We start from the raw sequence: 20,796 nt of genomic DNA on the forward strand, positions 1-20,796 counted from the left end.
GTTTTTAATAAGACGGACTAATGTTCACACACACACACACACACACACACGTTAAACAGGTAAAATTAGTAATACACAATTTAAAAAAAATAGTAAAACCACAGTAAAAATACTCAAGTACTTTTTCAAAGACCTGCACTCAAAAAGTAATGTTTTAACTGAATTACTCACTATGCAGGACGGCGCATTTCAGAATAACATGTTACTGAACTATAATGAATTCATGTAAAAGCATCATTTCAATGTTCAGGACAATATCAACCACTTTATATACAAAGTAATGCATCATAATTTATCAATGGCATTTATATACATACACACATCTCTGGTACAATCATTTATGTTGATGCACAAATCTCTTTGTTAATAAAGTTAAAAAACAACCTGTGGACACTGGAAGTGGGACAGAGGTTCATGGGCACTTGTACTGCACAACACAGAGGTGTTCGCCTGTTCTCACGGATATAAATGCAGTAGACAGAATAACAGAACAACCTACCAGTATAACACAATATAATTTAACAGTGTCACATCCCACAACCTCCAAAACTGTTTGAACACAAGTTGTAAACATTAGGAGGGAGGATTCATTACATTACATCATTTAGTTTTAGGTATTTTATTATTAGTATCTCTGTTTTTCTTCAAATATACACTAAGTACCAGTTTTTACTGTTATACTGCACATCTGGCCCCAGATGTTTTACCATTGATAAGGTGATTATGTGCTGCAGTTGCACCATTAAACCACTAGAGGACATTGTATTCCACACCATTCCCTCATTGTCTTGATATTATCATTATCATTCTGATATTACTCAGAGCGCCAGGAAAACTGGTGTCGAGGTTTTTGTTTGTGTCTGAGGACAATTTAAACTCAGACTTTCCAACATTTCAAAACTATCTAATAATAAGAATATTTAATATGTAAATGAGGTCAAGAGGTGGTAACATCACAAGGTTATACCTGATATGATGTATATGTTGTATTAATTAATATTATATTAAGATAATATTTTCAACATCTGACATTCAGAAATTGACCTTTTTTTAAACGTATCTGATATATTTATCAGAAAGGTAAGGAACTGGTTGAATAAAAAGTCCCTGTTGCAATGTCTTGATGTTCTACATATTTCTCATTACTTTGTGTTATCATTTGTAATTAAAAAAATCTGTTTGTGCCCTTTACATGTGGTAATTAAGATAGTTAGTGATGCAAGTCTCTACAGTTCTTGTCAGATTTTTATAAAACTCCCACAAGAGTCACAGAGGACATTTGACACCTGTTTCCAAAGGTTGAGATGTATTGCTTAAATTCTAGGTTTCATTTGGGGGGGAGGAGAGTCACTGCACTTTTTTAAAACAGGAAGTCTTGCAGCAAGTGTCAGTGGCCACCTCTCTGAGGCTGAGGATTGTAACTTTAATTTGGTTCACGAGCTGTTAGAATAGTCTGCATGTATTTCTCATCTTTCTGCATCTGAAGGACTGTGAGGAATTAAGTTTGGTGAGTGTGTTTATTGTTTGAATGGTTATTACATAGTTTTAAGGTCTGCAGCTGTTATAATTGTCTCTGCTGTCACTTTTTGAACAGGCTATTTTATTTTAGGCCATTGTATATTTTTCATGTCTATTTCTGTCCTGGAATGAGCCAAATAAAATAAAAATAAAAAACTCAGTCTGGAAAAATGGCAACACTAAAATACTGTGAGAGCTTTGAATAGCTCCCAGCAAAATGCTGTGCTACATAAACAGAACTGAAGCTGAAACACAGTGAATCTGCAGGGGCTTCTACAGGGTTAGAAATGTTTTTAAAAAAGCTGTTGGCCTCTTGCAGTGTTGAGCAGGGTGTCGTTGAATTGTGTTACTGATAAGGACAGTCTCTTATGTTACTTTCGATTTGGCCCTTGAAGCCAACACAGCATTGGTTTAAACAGTTTGAAAGTCTACAAGACAAATATATAAATATATATTTGAATTACATTGGAAAAAAAACTTCCAGACTGCTTCTACCAGGAACCGTACGTGGTTCTAACAATGAGAGAGTGAATTAGGTGCCGATTTCTCCTCGGGTGTTTAAGGCCAGCAAAGCAGGTTGTATATTTTCTCTTTTATTTGGCTAGCTAGCAAACTCAGGGTAAGTTTGATTTTTACACCATATAGTGCCATGTTCAACTACTGAGTTTAGAAAATACATTTCTTATCTTGATCTTGGGGCTGATTTATGATTTCTCAGAACTAGTTTCTTTTTCTCAGACGTGCTCTCCAAGTGGAGTTCAAACGTTTCTATAACCGTTCTGAACAGCCAAACTGGAGGTGGAGTCAAACGTCAGCCATGATAGAGTGGTGTACATGAAATCATTTAAAAACGAATAATAGTTTCTACAAGAAACATACAAAAAATTCTAGATGAATTAAAAAAATGGATTATAGAGGAACAATCCACAGGAATCTTTGCACAGTGTCTTGTTCAGGGAGGTGAAGCCACAGGTTCTTGCTTTATTGTGGTTCAGTCAAGGAACAACGTGAACTCCAGCCATTGTGGGAACAGGAAGCAGCACTTATGCTGTATTTTCGGTTTCATGTTTGAAAGCGTTTTGAATTGTCTTTGATTATAAAATCTTCAATATACTGTAAAAATGTGTCACTTCTCTTGCAGATTTCGGCATCTACAAACAAAAGCCTGCTTTGAAAATTTCTCCTATTTACAGCAGGAAGCCATCATGGCAACACTTAGAGTGGAGCTCCTTAAAATTCTGCAGGATTTAAAAGAAGACCAATTCAAGCTTTTCAAATTTTACATGAAAGACGATAGCATCCTGGAGGGTCTCTCAAAGATCCCACAGGCTACCCTGGAGAAGGCAGAGAGACCAGACATGGTGGATATAATGTTACAAAAATATCAGGATCGTGGAGCTCTGAAGGTAACCTTGAAGGTTTTAGAGAAGATTGACAGGAATGACCTGGTGGAGCGTTTGCAAAACTTCAGCTCAAGAACAAAAGGTTAGTTGGGTGAAGATAAGAACATCTGAAAACCAGATACATCACATTCGTCTCAGTTATTACGTGTTATGAATTTAAATATTCTATTGATTGAAATGTGTTAATGTTGGTTTTCATTGCTGATACTGTTCATAAAGTTGAGGCCATTAAATCTAGTCCCTCCGACAACAGCTCCTGAACTTCCACATCGCAGTAGTAATTTTCAGAAGTTGTAGTTCTGCCTGCCAAGGTCTTTGCTTTTGCTCTCCATCAGACAGTCAATGCACCAAACCCATTCACTCTTCCTTGTGCGTGGTGTGAGTCTTCATGGCTGCAACCCAAAATTGTTTTATTGGGGACAAAGCCCGACTGGGCCCAGTGCCCAGACCTCTTCAAAGCCTTGCTCCATAAGGTGTCCCGGGTCATCATATCCCACACAAGGTTGCTTTGTTTCTTATCAGCCTGCAATAAAGGCTCTTGAATGACTCATGATCTGACCCTTGGAAGATCGTACCAAGAGCCAACAATATAGTTCCCGCTCAAGGGACATCCTTTTTCCAAAATCTAACAAACACGTTACAGACCTATTCTTAAGGAAGAGCACTGAGCTGAAATCAGTATAAACTTAGCAGGTGTAGCCTACCAAGAAAAGAGCTCAGGATTTATTGAGCTTAAACCCTTGTTTTCAAGATCCCAATTACGCTGTCATAAACCTGAACACAAATTTTAATTACACACTCAAAAAAAGGTTTGCAGGTTAACATATCACATTATAACTGTTCTGCAAGACTGATTGTATTTGTGTGCTTTGCTTTTTTTTTTAGATGTCAAAAAATTATATGTTGGTGCTCAGACAGGAGGATATAACAGAAAGAAGGCCAGACCACTTGAAGGATATAACAGAAAGAAGGCCAGACCACTTGAGTGGGTCAAGCTGTTTTCTGTGGATGTGACTCTGGATCCTGATACAGCACACCCCAATCTTATCCTGTCTGATGACAGGAAACAAGTACATCATGGCGATTTCAGGCAGTTACTACCAGACAACTCTGAGAGATTTTACAGCTGTGTTAATGTTTTAGGAAAGGAGAGTTTCTCCTCTGGGAGATTTTACTTTGAGGTTCAGGTTAAGGGGAAGACGGCCTGGACTGTAGGAGTGGCCAAAGAGTCCATCAAGAGGAGGGGAAGTATCACACTCAGTCCTGAAGATGGTTTCTGGACTGTATTGTTAGAAAATGGAAAGGAATACATAGCTATTGATGATGATACAGTCCATCTCTCACTTCATCAGCATCCTCGCAAGGTGGGGGTGTTTGTTGATCATGAGGAGGGTCTGGTCTCCTTTTATGATGCAGATTCTGCAGATCATCTCTACACCTTCACTGGCTGCAACTTCACTGAAAGACTCTACCCATTTTTTTCCCCCTGTACAAATGATCATGGTGTAAACTCTGCCCCCCTCATTATATCTCCTGTCAATCACGATGAACAATATGAAAGAAAGAAGCTTGAGCTGAAGAGCCTCCAGCAGTTTTCTGTGGATGTGACTCTGGATCCTGATACAGCACACCCCAATCTCATCCTGTCTGAAGATAGAAAACAAGTACATTGTGATGATGTACGTCAGAATCTCCCAGACAGCCCTAAGAGATTTAATAGTTGTGTTAATGTTTTAGGGAAGGAGAGTTTCTCCTCAGGGAGATTTTACTTTGAGGTTCAGGTTAAGGGGAAGACGGCCTGGACTGTAGGAGCGGCCAAAGAGTCCATCAAGAGGAGGGGAAATATCACACTCAGTCCGGACAATGGTTTCTGGACTGTATTGTTAAAAAATGGAAAGGAATACATGGCTATTGATGATGATAGAGTCCATCTCTCACTTCATCAGCATCCTCGCAAGGTGGGGGTGTTTGTTGATTATGAGGAGGGTCTGGTCTCCTTTTATGACGTAGAAGCTGCAGATCATCTCTACACCTTCACTGACTGCGTCTTCACTGAAAGACTCTACCCATTTCTTTCCCCCTGTACCGAAGATCATGGTCTAAACTCTGCCCCCCTCATCATATCTCCTGTCAATCATGATGAAGACTATGAAAGAAAGAAAGCTGAGCTGAAGAGTGTCCAGCAGTTTTCTGTGGATGTGACTCTGGATCCTGATACAGCACACCCCAATCTCATCCTGTCTGATGACGGGAAACAAGTACATCATGGCGATGTCAGGAAGTTACTACCAGAAAGCCCTGAGAGATTTAATAGTTGTGTTAATGTTTTGGGGAAGGAGAGTTTCTCCTCAGGGAGATTTTACTTTGAGGTTCAGGTTAAAGGGAAGACGGCCTGGACTGTAGGAGTGGCCGAAGAGTCCATCAAGAGGAGGGGAAATATCACACTCAGTCCTGATAAAGGTTTCTGGACTGTATGGTTAAGAAATGGAAAGGAATACATGGCTATTGATGATGATGCAGTCCGTCTCCCTCTGAATCAGCATCCCTGCAAGGTGGGGGTGTTTGTTGATTATGAGGATGGTCTGGTCTCCTTTTATGACATAGAAGCTGCAGATCTTCTCTACTCCTTTAAAGGCTGCTCCTTCACTGAGAAGCTCCTTCCATACATTAGTCCTTGTAATAATGACAATGGTAGCAACTCTGCCCCCTTGATCATTTGTCCTGTCAATCACAATGATTAGATCACTTCTGCTGGTGATTAGAGGCCTTGACACTTGATTAGACCTCTGCTCTGCTTCAACCTGGCCTGAGTGGTGAAAAAACCAAACACTCAGTCCCAGCTGGAATAATAAAGATCTGTATTAAGTTGTCTTGTATTCAGTTAGCACATCATAAACTCTGAGTGTACCATGAGTGTGAGGAGCTTTTAAAATGGGACCAGCTGTAATGACTTTGGAATTCAAACTCAGTTGAATTTTGTTATTGCTTCATTTGTTTATTTTTCATCTTTGATATATAGCACTGCTAGCTTTACTGTCTTATGTGCTCCAATTGTAAACATCCAAATGTTACCTTCTCCACCAAGAAAGACACAAAATCAAAAGCAGCTATTCTCAAACTGATTGAAAATTGTTATATGTTTTATCTTTTATTGTTTAGACTTGTCAAATGTGGACACAAATGCATATTGAATGAAGATTGATTGAATTGAATGAAAACAGGCTTCTGATTTAAGTTGTGTTCAGAAACAACAGATTTTTCTATTGTGATCTAATGTTCTCAGATGGAATCAATGTAATGTAATGTAATTATTTTGTCACTATTATTTTCTAAGAATGTGAATTAAAAGAAATGTCGCACATGAAATTTTGCTTGGTGTTTGTCTGTGAAATAAAAGTAATTCTTTGACATACAAGACAAGACTGAAACTTCAACAGCACAAGCTCGTAATATCTTGTTTTCACACACTTAAAGAACATCACACACGTTTTAACTTAATTACTCACTATGCAGGATGGCCCATTTCAGAATAACATATAATTGAATTATAATGAATTAGTGTAAAAGCATCATTTCAATGTTCAGGACAATATCAACCACTTTATAAACAAAGTAATGTATCATAATTTATCAATGTATTTTTTTGGCATTTATATACATACACACATCTCTGGTACAATCATTTATGTTGATGCACAAATCTCTTTGTTCAATCAATAAGAATATTTAATATGTAAATGAGGTCAAGAGGTGGTAACATCAGAAGGCTATACCTGATATGATGTATATGTTGTATTAATATTATATTAAGATAATATTTTCAACATCTGACATTCAGAAATTGACCTTTTTTTAAACGTATCTGATATATTTATCAGAAAGGTAAGGAACTGGTTGAATAAAAAGTCCCTGTTGCAATGTCTTGATGTTCTACATATTTCTCATTACTTTGTGTTATCATTTGTAATTAAAAAAATCTGTTTGTGTTCTTTAAATGTGGTGATTAAGATAGTTAGTGATGCAAGTCTCTACAGTTCTTGTCAGATTTTTATAAAACTCCCACAAGAGTCACAGAGGACATTTGACACCTGTTTCCAAAGGTTGAGATGTATTGCTTAAATTCTAGGTTTCATTTGGGGGGGAGGAGAGTCACTGCACTTTTTTAAAACAGGAAGTCTTGCAGCAAGTGTCAGTGGCCACCTCTCTGAGGCTGAGGATTGTAACTTTAATTTGGTTCACGAGCTGTTAGAATAGTCTGCATGTATTTCTCATCTTTCTGCATCTGAAGGACTGTGAGGAATTAAGTTTGGTGAGTGTGTTTATTGTTTGAATGGTTATTACATAGTTTTAAGGTCTGCAGCTGTTATAATTGTCTCTGCTGTCACTTTTTGAACAGGCTATTTTATTTTAGGCCATTGTATATTTTTCATGTCTATTTCTGTCCTGGAATGAGCCAAATAAAATAAAAATAAAAAACTCAGTCTGGAAAAATGGCAACACTAAAATACTGTGAGAGTTTTGAATAGCTCCCAGCAAAATGCTGTGCTACATAAACAGAACTGAAGCTGAAACACAGTGAATCTGCAGGGGCTTCTACAGGGTTAGAAATGTTTTTAAAAAAGCTGTTGGCCTCTTGCAGTGTTGAGCAGGGTGTCGTTGAATTGTGTTACTGATAAGGACAGTCTCTTATGTTACTTTCGATTTGGCCCTTGAAGCCAACACAGCATTGGTTTAAACAGCTTGAAAGCCTACAAGACAAATATATAAATATATATTTGAATCACATTGGAAAAAAAACATCCAGACTGCTTCTACCAGGAACCGTACGTGGTTCTAACAATGAGAGAGTGAATTAGGTGCCGATTTCTCCTCGGGTGTTTAAGGCCAGCAAAGCAGGTTGTATATTTTCTCTTTTATTTGGCTAGCTAGCAAACTCAGGGTAAGTTTGATTTTTACACCATATAGTGCCATGTTCAACTACTGAGTTTAGAAAATACATTTCTTATCTTGATCTTGGGGCCGATTTATGATTTCTCAGAACTAGTTTCTTTTTCTCAGACGTGCTCTCCAAGTGGAGTTCAAACGTTTTTATAACCGTTCTGAACAGCCAAACTGGAGGTGGAGTCAAACGTCAGCCATGATAGAGTGGTGTACATGAAATCATTTAAAAACGAATAATAGTTTCTACAAGAAACATACAAAAAATTCTTGATGAATTAAAAAAATGGATTATAGAGGAACAATCCACAGGAATCTTTACACAGTGTCTTGTTCAGGGAGGTGAAGCCACAGGTTCTTGCTTTATTGTGGTTCAGTCAAGGAACAACATGAACTCCAGCCATCGTGGGAACAGGAAGCAGCACTTATGCTGTATTTTCGGTTTCATGTTTGAAAGCGTTTTGAATTGTCTTTGATTATAAAATCTTCAATATACTGTAAAAATGTGTCACTTCTCTTGCAGATTTCGGCATCTACAAACAAAAGCCTGCTTTGAAAATTTCTCCTATTTACAGCAGGAAGCCATCATGGCAACACTTAGAGTGGAGCTCCTTGAAATTCTGCAGGAATTAAAAGAAGACCAATTCAAGCTTTTCAAATTTTACGTGAATGATGATAGCATCCTGGAGGGTCTCTCAAAGATCCCACAGGCTACCCTGGAGAAGGCAGAGAGGACGGACATGGTGGATGTAATCTTACAAAAATATCAGGATCGTGGAGCTCTGAAGGTAACCTTGAAGGTTTTAGAGAGCATCAGCAGGAAAGACCTGGTGGAGCGTTTGCAAAACTTCAGCTCAAGAACAAAAGGTTAGTTGGGTGAAGATAAAAATAAGAACATCTGAAAACCAGATACATCACATTCGTCTCAGTTATTACGTGTTATGAATTTAAATATTCTATTGATTGAAATGTGTTAATGTTGGTTTTCATTGCTGATACTGTTCATAAAGTTGAGGCCATTAAATCTAGTCCCTCCGACAACAGCTCCTGAACTTCTCGGAGTGGAGAGGTTAAAGTCCACATCGCAGTAGTAATTTTCAGAAGTTGTAGTTCTGCCTGCCAAGGTCTTTGCTTTTGCTCTCCATCAGACAGTCAATGCACCAAACCCATTCACTCTTCCTTGTGCGTGGTGTGAGTCTTCATGGCTGCAACCCAAAATTGTTTTATTGGGGACAAAGCCCGACTGGGCCCAGTGCCCAGACCTCTTCAAAGCCACACAAGGTTGCTTTGTTTCTTATCAGCCTGCAATAAAGACTCTTGAATGACTTATGATCTGACCCCTGGAAGCCAACAACATAGCTCCTGCTCAAGGGACATCCTTTTTCCAAAATTTGTTTTGAGAGAACAAACACGTTACAGACCTATTCTTAAGGAAGAGCACTGAGTTGAAATCAGTATAAACTTAGCAGGTGTAGCCTACCAAGAAAAGTCCTCAGGATTTATTGAGCTTAAACCCTTGTTTTCAAGATCCCAATTACGCAGTCATAAACCTGAACACAAATTTAATCACACTCAAAAAAGGTTTAACATATCACATAACTGTTCTGCAAGACTGACTGTGTTTGTGTGCTTTGCTTTTTCTTTAGATGTCAAGAAATTATATGTTGGTGCTCAGACAGAAGGATATAACAGAAAGAAGGCCAGACCACTTGAGTGGGTCCAGCAGTTTTCTGTGGATGTGACTCTGGATCCTGATACAGCACACCCCAATCTTATCCTGTCTGATGATGGGAAACAAGTACATCATGGCGATTTCAGGCAGTTACTACCAGACAACTCTGAGAGATTCTACAGCTGTGTTAATGTTTTAGGAAAGGAGAGTTTCTCCTCTGGGAGATTTTACTTTGAGGTTCAGGTTAAGGGGAAGACTGCTTGGGCTTTAGGAGTGGCCAAAGAGTCAATTAAGAGAAAAGGAAATATTACAGCGAGCCCTGAGAATGGCTACTGGACTGTAATGTTGAGGAACAGAAATGAGTATGAAGCTAATGATGAAGATCCAGTCCACCTCTCTCTGAATCAGCGTCCAAAGAGGGTAGGAGTTTTTGTGGACTATAACAAGGGTCTGGTCTCCTTTTATGATGCAGATTCCGCAGATCATCTCTACTCCTTCACTGGCTGCGTCTTCACTGAAAGACTCTATCCATTTTTTACGCCCTGTACCAATGATCGTGGTGTAAACTCTGCCCCCCTCATTATATCTCCTGTCAATCAAGATGAACAATATGAAAGAAAGAAGCCTGAGCTGAAGAGCCTCCAGCAGTTTTCTGTGGATGTGACTCTGGATCCTGATACAGCACATCCCAATCTCATCCTGTCTGAAGATAGAAAACAAGTACATTGTGATGATGTACGTCAGAATCTCCCAGACAGCCCTAAGAGATTTAATAGTTGTGTTAATGTTTTGGGGAAGGAGAGTTTCTCCTCAGGGAGATTTTACTTTGAGGTTCAGGTTGAAGGGAAGACGGCCTGGACTGTAGGAGTGGCCGAAGAGTCCATCAAGAGGAGGGGAAATATCACACTCAGTCCTGACAATGGTTTCTGGACTGTATGGTTAAAAAATGGAAAGGAATACATGGCTAATGATGACCGTCCAGTCAGTCTCTCACTTCATCAGCATCCTCACAAGGTGGGGGTGTTTGTTGATCATGAGGAGGGTCTGGTCTCCTTTTTTGATGTAGATTCTGCAGATCATCTCTACTCCTTCACTGGCTGCGACTTCACTGAAAGACTCTACCCATTTCTTTCCCCCTGTACCGAAGATCATGGTGTAAACTCTGCCCCCCTCATCATATCTCCTGTCAATCATGATGAAGACTATGAAAGAAAGAAAGCTGAGCTGAAGAGTGTCCAGCAGTTTTCTGTGGATGTGACTCTGGATCCTGATACAGCACATCCCAATCTCATCCTGTCTGATGACGGGAAACAAGTACATCATGGCGATGTCAGGAAGTTACTACCAGAAAGCCCTGAGAGATTTAATAGTTGTGTTAATGTTTTGGGGAAGGAGAGTTTCTCCTCAGGGAGATTTTACTTTGAGGTTCAGGTTGAAGGGAAGACGGCCTGGACTGTAGGAGTGGCCGAAGAGTCCATCAAGAGGAGGGGGAAGATCACACTCAGTCCTGACAATGGTTTCTGGACTATATGGTTAAGAAAAGGAAAGGAATACAAGGCTAATGATGACCGTCCAGTCCGTCTCTCACTTCATCTGCGTCCTCGCAAGGTGGGGGTGTTTGTTGATTATGAGGATGGTCTGGTCTCCTTTTATGACGTAGAAGCTGCAGATCTTCTCTACACCTACACTGGCTGCTCCTTCACTAAGAATCTCCTTCCATACATTAGTCCCTGTCATAATGACAATGGTAGCAACTCTGCCCCCTTGATCATTTGTCCTGTCAATCACAATGATTAGATCACTTCTGCTGGTGATTAGAGGCCTTGACACTTGATTAGACCTCTGCTCTGCTTCAACCTGGCCTGAGTGGTGAAAAAACCAAACACTCAGTCCCAGCTGGAATAATAAAGATCTGTATTAAGTTGTCTTGTATTCAGTTAGCACATCATAAACTCTGAGTGTACAATGAGTGTGAGGAGCTTTTAAAATGGTATCTGCTGTAATGACCGTTTCAAATTATTTTTGATTGCTTGATTTATTTTCATCTTTTATATATAGCACTGCTAGCTTTACTGTCTTATGTGCTCCAATTGTTAACCTCCAAATGTTACCTGCTCCACCAAGAAAGACATGAAATCAAAAGCAGCTATTCTCAAACTGATTGAAAATTGTTATATGTTTTATCTTTTATTGTTTAGACTTGTCAAATGTGGACACAAATGCATATTGAATGAAGATGATTGAATTGAATGAAAACAGGCTTCTGATTTAAGTTGTGTTCAGAAACAACAGATTTTAAAATTTTTCTATTGTGATCTAATGTTCTCAGATGGAATCAATGTAATGTAATTATTTTGTCACTATTATTTTCTAAGAATGTGAATTAAAAGAAATGTTGCACATGAAATTTGGCCTGGTGTTTGTCTGTGAAATAAAAGTAATTCTTTAACACACAAGACAAGACTGATATTTAACAACACAAGCTTGTAATATCTTGTTTTCACACACTTAAAGAACATCACTTATTATATAACAAAAACTAGTTGCTAGTTTAGGATAATAACTGTAATTACAGTGAACGAGTGCCCTACAACATGTCTGCATTTGGTTTTAATTTTATTACAGACTATAACTCATTAACTGTAAATGTCAGTTTATTATGTCCATCTGCTCAGTGAGCAGAGAGATGGACTGAACTGGCCTCCACAGACTTTAATGCAATATGTAACCAGGAAGAGTTTAAGGGATGTTGTATTGTATACGGGCTTAGATATAAAAACAAATGGATGTCTGAGATTTTTAGAACTTAATTCAAAAAGTTATTTATGTGAAAATAAACTGAATCCATATACAAACTGTAAAACTGTGGAAGGATATACAAATCAATGTTTTGTTTTGCAGGATTTCTTATTAAAAAATGTAAATTCAGGCAACTTTTATCAAAATGCACAAAACTAAGATCATGATATGAAAATGTAAATGGTGTCTGTAGCATAAGTGTGATTGCTGCTCAGCACTGTGTGGATTTATCTGCCTCACTTGCATTTACAGGAAGTACAGGCCATGAACAACACTAACAAAGTGACAGAGGCAGGAACATGAACATGTGTTAAAACCCTGCTTAAACTCACGAGGCCTCATGTATGACCCTGAGAGAGGAAGTCAGACCTTTCTCTGCATGTAAAAATTCATCTTATGGTTTTCACCCTTCTCTAACACTTCAGCTAACTAACAGATGTACGTGTTAAAATTGACTCTGACATTCTGCCTCTGAATTACAGAAAAAAAAACTAAGCTGAAGACTGAAGCTGAAGTAAAAAAAAAACAAAAAAAACCCAAAAAACTCATCACTCTCATCAATCACACTGATTTAATAATAATGTTCAAATGATAAATTCATAAATTAAATATAATTTAATGAAATATATAAATAATTATTTGTTTTCTGCAGGTTCTCCGTCACTTAAAAAAGAATAAATGGAAATTCACACCTAAATTTCTGCTTCACTTGATCACAGTAAATCTAATCCAACATTCAAACTGACCCATTCAACCATCCAAGCGTCATAGATGAGAAGGTTTTAAAAAAATAAATAAATAAATTGTGGTCAAATCCTGATGACAAAGATTTATATCCTGTTCTGAAGATAAAAGAAATGTTGGAAGACTTTACACAGGTTGGGATCTAAACATAAATAACCCACTGAAATTAACACATATTCAATAAAATTTTATAATAAATCTGTTTTGCTCTGTATTTTCAGGATCTAATCTTTTCTCTGATACATATGTAAAGTGTATTTTTTACCCTTTTATATTTATTCAATTGAAAACAGTGACACTCTTCCTGTGGTATGGACAAAATACAGATGAGGAATTTCACAAACTTTTCCTCTATAATTAAATGTATGTTTTTATTTTTCGACTGAAAACAGTTTAAACTCTTCGGACAACAAATAAACACTCAACAGCTTGAACTGATATTTTCTTAAATGTTTACAGAATGAGACTCTTTTGTGTAATAAACACTTTAACAAAAACCACAAAGAGGAGACATTTTATATACGACTGACCCTGACAAAACTCACACTCACCTCATGAGAACTGGAAAATCATAAAGCAGAACTTTGATCAGTCCGGTTCAGCTTCAGTAGTCTCTGCTGAAATGCTCATTGACTTTGAAAACGGAAACGTAGACGGTGAGGCTGATGAGGAAGAACTGCCTCTGCTCCTTCAGCCAAACCAGCTTCATCTTCACCTGACCGTCCGGACTCTGATAGTTCATCAGAAAGTGCTCGCCGCTGTAGTCATAGGACAGCAACGTCTTCGACATCGTGATGCAAATGGGCGAGCTGACGCACCAGAAAGGTTTCTGGAACTCGTCCAGCAGAGTCATTGTCATGATGCAGCAGTTCTACGTGACGTAAGAAAGAACCATCAGAGCTGGAAGTGATTGGCTGTCAGTGTTTACATCGCTCGTCAAATCGCTCTGATAGTGATCCCAGTGATATTATTCGCTGCTGTCGTTCTCCTAACAGTTGTGGTTGGGGTCCGACATCCACTTGAGTTGGAACGATTTTTAAAACGTTAAAAACTTTACATAAAACAACGGGTTTATGTAAAATGAATAGATCACTGGAGGCTGTTGCCGTTTGAATGTATTTTTGAATTTGTGAAGGGGGCTTTTCCAAACCAAAACATCGCAGCCTGGCAACCTCATTGGGCCAAGAATCTAAGAAGTCACTACATCATTTACATGACCCACCATGAAACCATAACATGACATCAGAAATATTATGTGTTAATGGGTTCTAATTTTACTGTTGAACAGAGTCTGGCTATTTCTGTTTCCAGTCTTTATGCTAAGCTAAGCTAAGCCCCTTGAGCGTTACTGTATCAGTTGCATCAGCATCAGCCTGAAACTGCTGGTTCAGGCTGATGCTTGATTTTACTTGACCTGAGCTCATGAACAGTGCTCCTGAACTGGATTACTTTTTGAGGTAAAGGGCATTGATTGGTTAGATTTCAAAACATTCCTTACATTTGTTGAAATATTACAGGGAACGGATAAAGCTGTGAGCTGCGAGCCGTGAGCTATGAGCGTTGCAGGAACAGGGTGCGTTACCTCCACTGAGCCCTCCAGCCCCTCGCTCTTCCAGGGCAGCTTGACGTTTCCCGACAGCGTCCTGTGCTGGGACAAGTTGGTCCTGTCGATGACCTTCAACTCCACCAGGCCACGCTGGATCTGAACTTATCACAGCAACACGAAGAACTTTAGGCCTTCACGCCACGACCAGAGGAGTCAGGAGAGTTCACGTTACCAATCTCAGTTCGGTTTACCTGTGCGACAGGAGAGCTGGCGGAAGTGTCCCGACATGATCTCAGTGCCAGTGTTGTGCAGCACAAAGTGCAGAGTGTAACCGTGCAGACCAAACTCGGGGTCCAAGTCATACGCAGGCGGTCGGTCCACGGGTTCAGAGAACGGGCTGCAGGAAGGGACAAACAGGATGAAAAGCAGAAGGAAAACCAGAAAACCAGGAAAACAGAGGGAAGACGATTCAAGCACTACAGAGACGATTATGAAGAGATAAAATAATGTCTGTGCTTTTGCTTTGAATGTTGCAGTTAGTGTCTTATAATGCAGCACAATGCTCATTTACTCCATATATTTGATTTTATTTGGACGAGGGGCAGGCAATCCGGCACAAAGATCACATGATCACAATCTTTTGGGGTAGAATCTGAACCCAGGTTCTGTATTCTGTTTCCGCTCTGGTTTTATTCTGAAATTACTGACCGGAAGCTGTGATTCGTATCTTTCCGCTGCTTTGACGCATCTTTCAGGTGTTTGTTTGCTCACTGTTATTTTTCACCCACAATGCCGCCTTCTGTTTACAAACTGTGTCATAACCAAATCACGGTTTTTGCTTAGTTCGCTGTTCGTATTCGCTGTTATGTTACATGTAAGTACTTCAATTAGAAAGTTCAGTAGCTGCTGACCACCGAGCTCCAGCTCATCCTGCGTCATGTTTGCCTGCCTGCAGGAAGGTCCCTCATCCCGCTGGTGAACTGTAACTCCACCGTCTTGGGCTGCAGCTAGAGATGACCTACTGCAGGCCTGCTGTCTCCAGCTGCAGTTAGCGGGCTAGCTGTTTAACAGTTAACAATATGCTGGTTAGCAGCCACTGAACTTTAAAAATGAAATGTCTGAATATGGCACCTTAAGGCGGTCTCTACAATTTATCTGAAAAGTAGAACAAATGCCACAGTCAGATCATCAGATCACCCAACTCTAATGTGCACAAATCATTTTGAATATATAGCTTCTTCTTTATAAAGTGGATGTGCAGGTGAGGAAAGAACCTGTTTAAAACACCAGTTAAAACCTCAACACAACATAAAGATTTAAATCATAAAAAATTGGAAAAAATAAAGTTAAACTCAGTTCACGTTTGGAGCCGTTTTCTTGTTGTTTTGTTTGTTCTGAATAAATAAATAAACTGGACGTTTTCAGCTGATGAGAAGTGAACTGACCACACTGGAGATCCCAGCAGACTCTTCTCCACCAGCTTGTGGAAGTGCAGGCTCAACATGATGAAGGCAACGCTGCTGTGACCCTACACACACACACACACACACACACTTGTATTTTTGTTTATGTTCACATTATAACAAAAACAAAAACAAAGAGACACTGACCCTCCAGACACCGATGATGACGCCTGGCGACAGAAGCATCAGTTTGATGAGTGTGTCTCTGCCGATGAAGCGAGCGGGCTGAGCCTTCACGTCCAGCTTTAAAATCAGAGACCGCCATTCAGGTCTGACGGAGGTGAGCAGGAAGGACAGGTGGAGGTGTGGTCAGTGTGTGGTGGAGGAGAGGAGGTGTGGCAGAGGTGGAGGAGGTGTTTCTTACTTCCTGACTGAGGGACTGTTCAGCGTCTCCTTCCTGACTCCATGCAGCAGGATGCTGCTGATTTGATTGTAGTTGGCGAAGTTGCCTCCACTCCAGCGGACGACCACCGAGGACTCAAAGAAATACGTTCGGCTCTGCTCCAGCGTGCTCTCCTGTCCCGAGCAGTCGCACACCGTCAGCTCCCAGCTCACATTCAGGTTCCTGGAAAAAAAAACACCACACATTAGAACAGAAGGCTGAAATAAGACGTTACACAACCCTGAAAATCCAGTTTTAGATCTGATAATCTGCTTGTCCTGTGAGTGAATGCAGGGAAAGAGCAATCCGGTAAAAGTGTAATTGATCTTACAAAGTCATGTTATTGTTTATGTGTAGTTCAGTTGAGAGCAGCCTGTGACTCTTGGGATTTGGCTGCTGAACAAGCTTTACAATGCAAAAAAAAAATAATACACATGATCTCTAAAATGTCAGAAACAGAAAAATGTCACATATTCAGTGATTTCTCCCTGTTGATACTCTCAAACATCTTGTATCATCTGATCAATGATACAAAACCCAAAAATATCCAGTTTACAGTGATATAAAGAAAGTATATCGAAAAATCCTTTCTTAAATTGCTCAATAATGAAAATAACTGCAAATCATCAATCAACTAATCTATTAAATAAAGATCCCACACAGTCTAAAGGTAGATGTCCGTGTGTTTTTTGATTATAAAGCAGGTCTAGGTTCTATATTAATATTGTGACAGTATCAAAGTGCACACAGCCTGTGTAGATGCACAGAGTGGAAGCAGTGAAATAAATCTGGTACCTGAGGACCCACTCTGTCTGCCTGGGTAACCCAGTGTATGGGCTGATGTCTTTCAACTCTCTCCTCCACTTGTCCATCTCTTTTCCAGCCACAGTCCTGAAGTACATCCTCTTCCAGTGCCCCACTGACCAATCCTCCACCTCCACGGGGGTCTCCTTCATCGCCGCGTCATCCCCTGACTTCGGTTTCCACGTCTGACTCCCAAACTCCGACATGTAAATCTTATGCCACATGACACTACAGTGAGAGAAGGTCACACATAGACACTGGCTGCAGATAAGTTCAACTCACCGTGGAATCAAATCCTATGTTCATTTTGAACTTTATTGAACACAAGATTACAATTAATTACAATAATCAAAACCTGTTCTGATCTGCATTAAAAAATACAGTAAGAACTCAAGTTAGGAGTCAGATTCATAGCTATTTAGTCAGACATCATCAACCTGCAGCTGTGTCACAGTCAGAGCCCGCAGTCTGCTTCATAATAAAAGCCCCACATTGTATCTTTGATAGGAAAAAGAACCCCCCCCCCCCCAGCCACTTCAAAGTAAAAGCCCTTCAGCTGTCTTACAGTATGCTTCACAGCAGCTTTGCAGTAGAAGCACTTGATGTTACAAGGCCTTCACAGTAAAAGCCCTTTGGTTGCTTCACTGTAAAAGCACTTCACCTTATAAAATTAGAAGCTATCCAGCTACAACAGTAAAGGCCCTGCAGCTGTTTCACAATAAAAGCCCTGCAGCTGTTTTACAGTAAAGGTCATCAAGTTCTTTCACAGTAAAAGTTGATAGGAGCGGAAGCATTTATTGTGAAGCAGCTGCAGGTATAAGAGCCACATGTTGCTGTTTGCCTTAGCCTGCAAAGCTTACTTGCTATTAAAGACTCTACATCTATATTCTCACATTTGTTGGGACAGCTAAAGTAAAGAACAAGCTTTGCTATCATAAGATTCAGTATTTAATATTTAAGAAACCCCCTGATGTGGAAGACAGTTAAGACTTTTGATTTAAACGCTTTCGTACTAAATGGGGAACCAGGTTGACTGTCAGACCTACTCATCATTGGCAAGTTGGTGGAAGAGTTTGCTGACATGACTGATGCAGAACAGCGAGGAGACGTCCAGGTACGACAGGATCTTAATCAGAATCTCAGACGGCAGCCTGCAGATGAAACAACAAGGAGATACTGACTGACACTGTTTTTATTCCACCTGTAGTTCAGCCAATCAACAGCCACCTGCAGGTGAGTCCAGGGGCTAGTCTTCAAACAGCTTATACTGCAGTTCCTCTTTATTCAATATTGCAAGTTGGTTCAAAACCTGTGAATCATCTGTCTACAAATTATATCAACCTCCAGCAAAATAGACCTGTAATTTTCAGAGGACCTAGCAAAAACATCACACTTCTTAGACTGTACAGGCAGCCATGTTGTTAAACCCCCCCCCCCCCAGGGTTTACTTCTGGGGTGTCACCTGTCCGTCAACCTCTGAATAAAGGTTAACATTAAACATAAAGGAAAAATTTGAATCAAAGGGACATGCACTGCTTAATTTGTATGTGTGAGAAGAGCCTAAAGCCAGGTACAGTGAAGAAGGTTTTTAAATAAAAATCATCATTCTCTTAATCATCAACCCTTTCTTACTACATTAAATGAGGAATGAATGATGACAAATGAAAAGCACAGGTGTACACTCGTTAACGATTTGCCTGCTTCATATTCAGTTCCGTAGATGTTGCTGGTGAATGAACCTATTAATGAACCATATGTGGTGAAGTGGCTAAAATTCAGTATATTTATAAAAGGCACAAAGCACTTTATAAACACTGACCACAACGATATCAATGTAGATGTGCTCGACAGCCAATTTGAGCCTGATGTGTCAACACAATTAAACATGATAAATGATTAAAAAAAAAAGCCTTTTCTGCAAATAAAGTTAGGATTAAAATTAACAACACAACCAGGTTTAACTCTACAAACATCAGATGCTTGAGCATCAGTGCAGACTTTTACTGTGAAAAGCAGAAGCCGCAGTGTGACGCAGACAGATGGCGGTAAACAAACAGGTCGCTGTAGTTTAGCTAACTCACCTTTCCACTAAATTTTCCTTCAGTTGAGGAGTTTTAATTTGATGAAAGTCCGTCTTCTGTGTCTCTGTTCTTGGTCCTGGGCAGCTGGCATACAAATTAAAATATCATTAAATCGCCAAGGTGAAATTAAATCCTTTCAAGGCCTGTAAATGATTCTCCAACATGGCCGACGGGTCACCTGCGGGCGCTCCCGCTGAGCGGGCTCGGTGCCGCAGTCTTCGCCCATCTCTTCGTCCTTCTGCCGGCCTCTGGTCCTCCGTCCGGGTCCGCCCGCGGTTTTCCTCTGCCCCGAACCGGCTGTCCTCTCCCTGGAGCCGGCTGGGCGAGCTGCCTCTCCATACCGTCCAACAAATTGCGGAAAAACTCCCCTCGCCCCGCCGCCATCATCACTGAGTTAATTGATTTTACCGCCAGTAACGACTTCCGGTCAGATTTTTTTCACAGTAAAAGCCTCAGTGTGTGGTCAATACCGCACCGGAACCGCTAGATGGCAGTCGTGTTTTGTCTAAATTACATTAGAACATTTCATCCCTCAACTGTCCTTTTATCAATAAACTGTAAATTGTGAGCTGGCAGTATGTTATGTTATGTTGGAATTTATATCGTCTGTTAATGTGGAGTATGATTGGAGCCCATTTCTGATGAAGCTGATGAGAGATGTTTTTAATGCAGAGCTGCTCAGCTGTCAAACATAATTTATTTTCAGGAACAAAAAAAAAAAGCATGGCTAAGACATTCCTACCTCTGACTGGGGCCTTGAGAAACGTCAGTGGTGATCCCATCGAACAGCCCTGATGAACTGATGCACAGAGGCCGAGCAGAGTTATCCAGACACTCAGGTCAAACCTCCTGTGACCAGACCGTTGGTGTCACTGTCTTACTTCAGATCAGTTAAAAGGTGTGCTTATGTATTCTCTGCTGACACAGGTAACTCTGCTATTATGTGTAAGTGTTACATAAGCTTCCTCCTCAATGTAATTTAACTAAAAGCTGTGAAACTTGAGCCCACACACACACGCACACACACACATTGACTGACCACACTTTATTGTCAGTGCAACACTACCCAGAAGCAACACCAAGAAAGCTCTGAGTGTCAGTCATGTAAACATGTTGTTGGTCTCCAAGCAGCTCGATAAACAATCGCACACTGTGTAAAGTGACGATGTCCTCATAAGGACACCGCTGCACCACTCTGCTCTGCTGCACCTTCAGCATCATTTTTAGTTTTCTGGGACTCGAAGCAGAGAAAAACCTCAGTCCTCCATGGTTTAAACTTCCTGTGGTTCTGTGGTGAGTGTCGCTGGTTTAACCCTTACATAATTTCATGGGTATTGTATTGTGAAGCATCAGTGTTGTTGCTATGGTTACCTGTAGTTTGGCACTGCAGGGGTGTGTGGATAATCAAGGAAGAAATATGGAGTGAAACTAAGTTTCTGCCATACC

The 20,796-nt window shown here is 40.1% G+C and overlaps 2 protein-coding genes across 3 annotated transcripts; one reads left to right on the forward strand and one right to left on the reverse strand.

Moving 5' to 3' along the window:
• Positions 1 to 112: 112 nt before the first annotated feature.
• Positions 113 to 12,119, forward strand: LOC139635583 (uncharacterized). The gene is made up of 4 exons (XM_071503051.1): positions 113 to 3,003; positions 3,807 to 5,660; positions 8,346 to 8,726; positions 9,506 to 12,119. The coding sequence occupies exons 1-4, from the start codon at positions 2,640 to 2,642 to the stop codon at positions 11,326 to 11,328; spliced, it is 4,422 nt and encodes a 1,473-aa protein (XP_071359152.1). The 5' UTR covers positions 113 to 2,639; the 3' UTR covers positions 11,329 to 12,119.
• A 1,424-nt stretch (positions 12,120 to 13,543) lies between these two features.
• Positions 13,544 to 19,784, reverse strand: LOC139634915 (F-box only protein 15-like). Of its 2 annotated transcripts, none has more exons than XM_071501657.1 (10): positions 19,529 to 19,763; positions 19,351 to 19,434; positions 18,316 to 18,420; positions 17,261 to 17,497; positions 16,448 to 16,648; positions 16,231 to 16,354; positions 16,066 to 16,148; positions 14,872 to 15,017; positions 14,657 to 14,781; positions 13,544 to 13,945 (listed from the first exon to the last, which is right to left on the reverse strand). In XM_071501657.1, exons 1-10 carry the CDS (start codon positions 19,735 to 19,737, stop codon positions 13,679 to 13,681), a joined length of 1,581 nt encoding a protein of 526 aa, XP_071357758.1. In that variant the 5' UTR covers positions 19,738 to 19,763; the 3' UTR covers positions 13,544 to 13,678. The 2 variants fall into 2 exon arrangements, with proteins under 2 accessions (XP_071357758.1, XP_071357759.1); XM_071501658.1 differs by having other exon boundaries at positions 13,706 to 13,945; positions 14,657 to 14,776; positions 19,529 to 19,784.
• Between the last annotated feature and the right edge of the window lie 1,012 nt (positions 19,785 to 20,796).

Source organism: Trachinotus anak, unplaced genomic scaffold (assembly GCF_046630095.1).
Source record: "Trachinotus anak isolate AG129_WGS33_773 ecotype Australia unplaced genomic scaffold, CSIRO_AGI_Tana_v1 ptg000018l, whole genome shotgun sequence".
Taxonomy (NCBI): Eukaryota; Metazoa; Chordata; class Actinopteri; order Carangiformes; family Carangidae; genus Trachinotus; species Trachinotus anak.

Excerpts from the sequence above, each read along its gene's own strand:
- LOC139635583 (XM_071503051.1), top strand. The coding sequence starts at position 2,640 with ATGTGTCACTTCTCTTGCAGATTTCGGCATCTACAAACAAAAGCCTGC. Across the intron at positions 3,004-3,806 it reads CTTCAGCTCAAGAACAAAAG|ATGTCAAAAAATTATATGTT; the intron begins GTTAGTTGGGTG and ends TTTTTTTTTTAG. Across the intron at positions 8,727-9,505 it reads CTTCAGCTCAAGAACAAAAG|ATGTCAAGAAATTATATGTT; the intron begins GTTAGTTGGGTG and ends CTTTTTCTTTAG.
- LOC139634915 (XM_071501657.1), bottom strand. The coding sequence starts at position 19,737 with ATGATGGCGGCGGGGCGAGGGGAGTTTTTCCGCAATTTGTTGGACGGT. Across the intron at positions 19,435-19,528 it reads CTCAGCGGGAGCGCCCGCAG|CTGCCCAGGACCAAGAACAG; the intron begins GTGACCCGTCGG and ends TTTGTATGCCAG. Across the intron at positions 16,649-17,260 it reads CAGACAGAGTGGGTCCTCAG|GAACCTGAATGTGAGCTGGG; the intron begins GTACCAGATTTA and ends TTTTTTTTCCAG.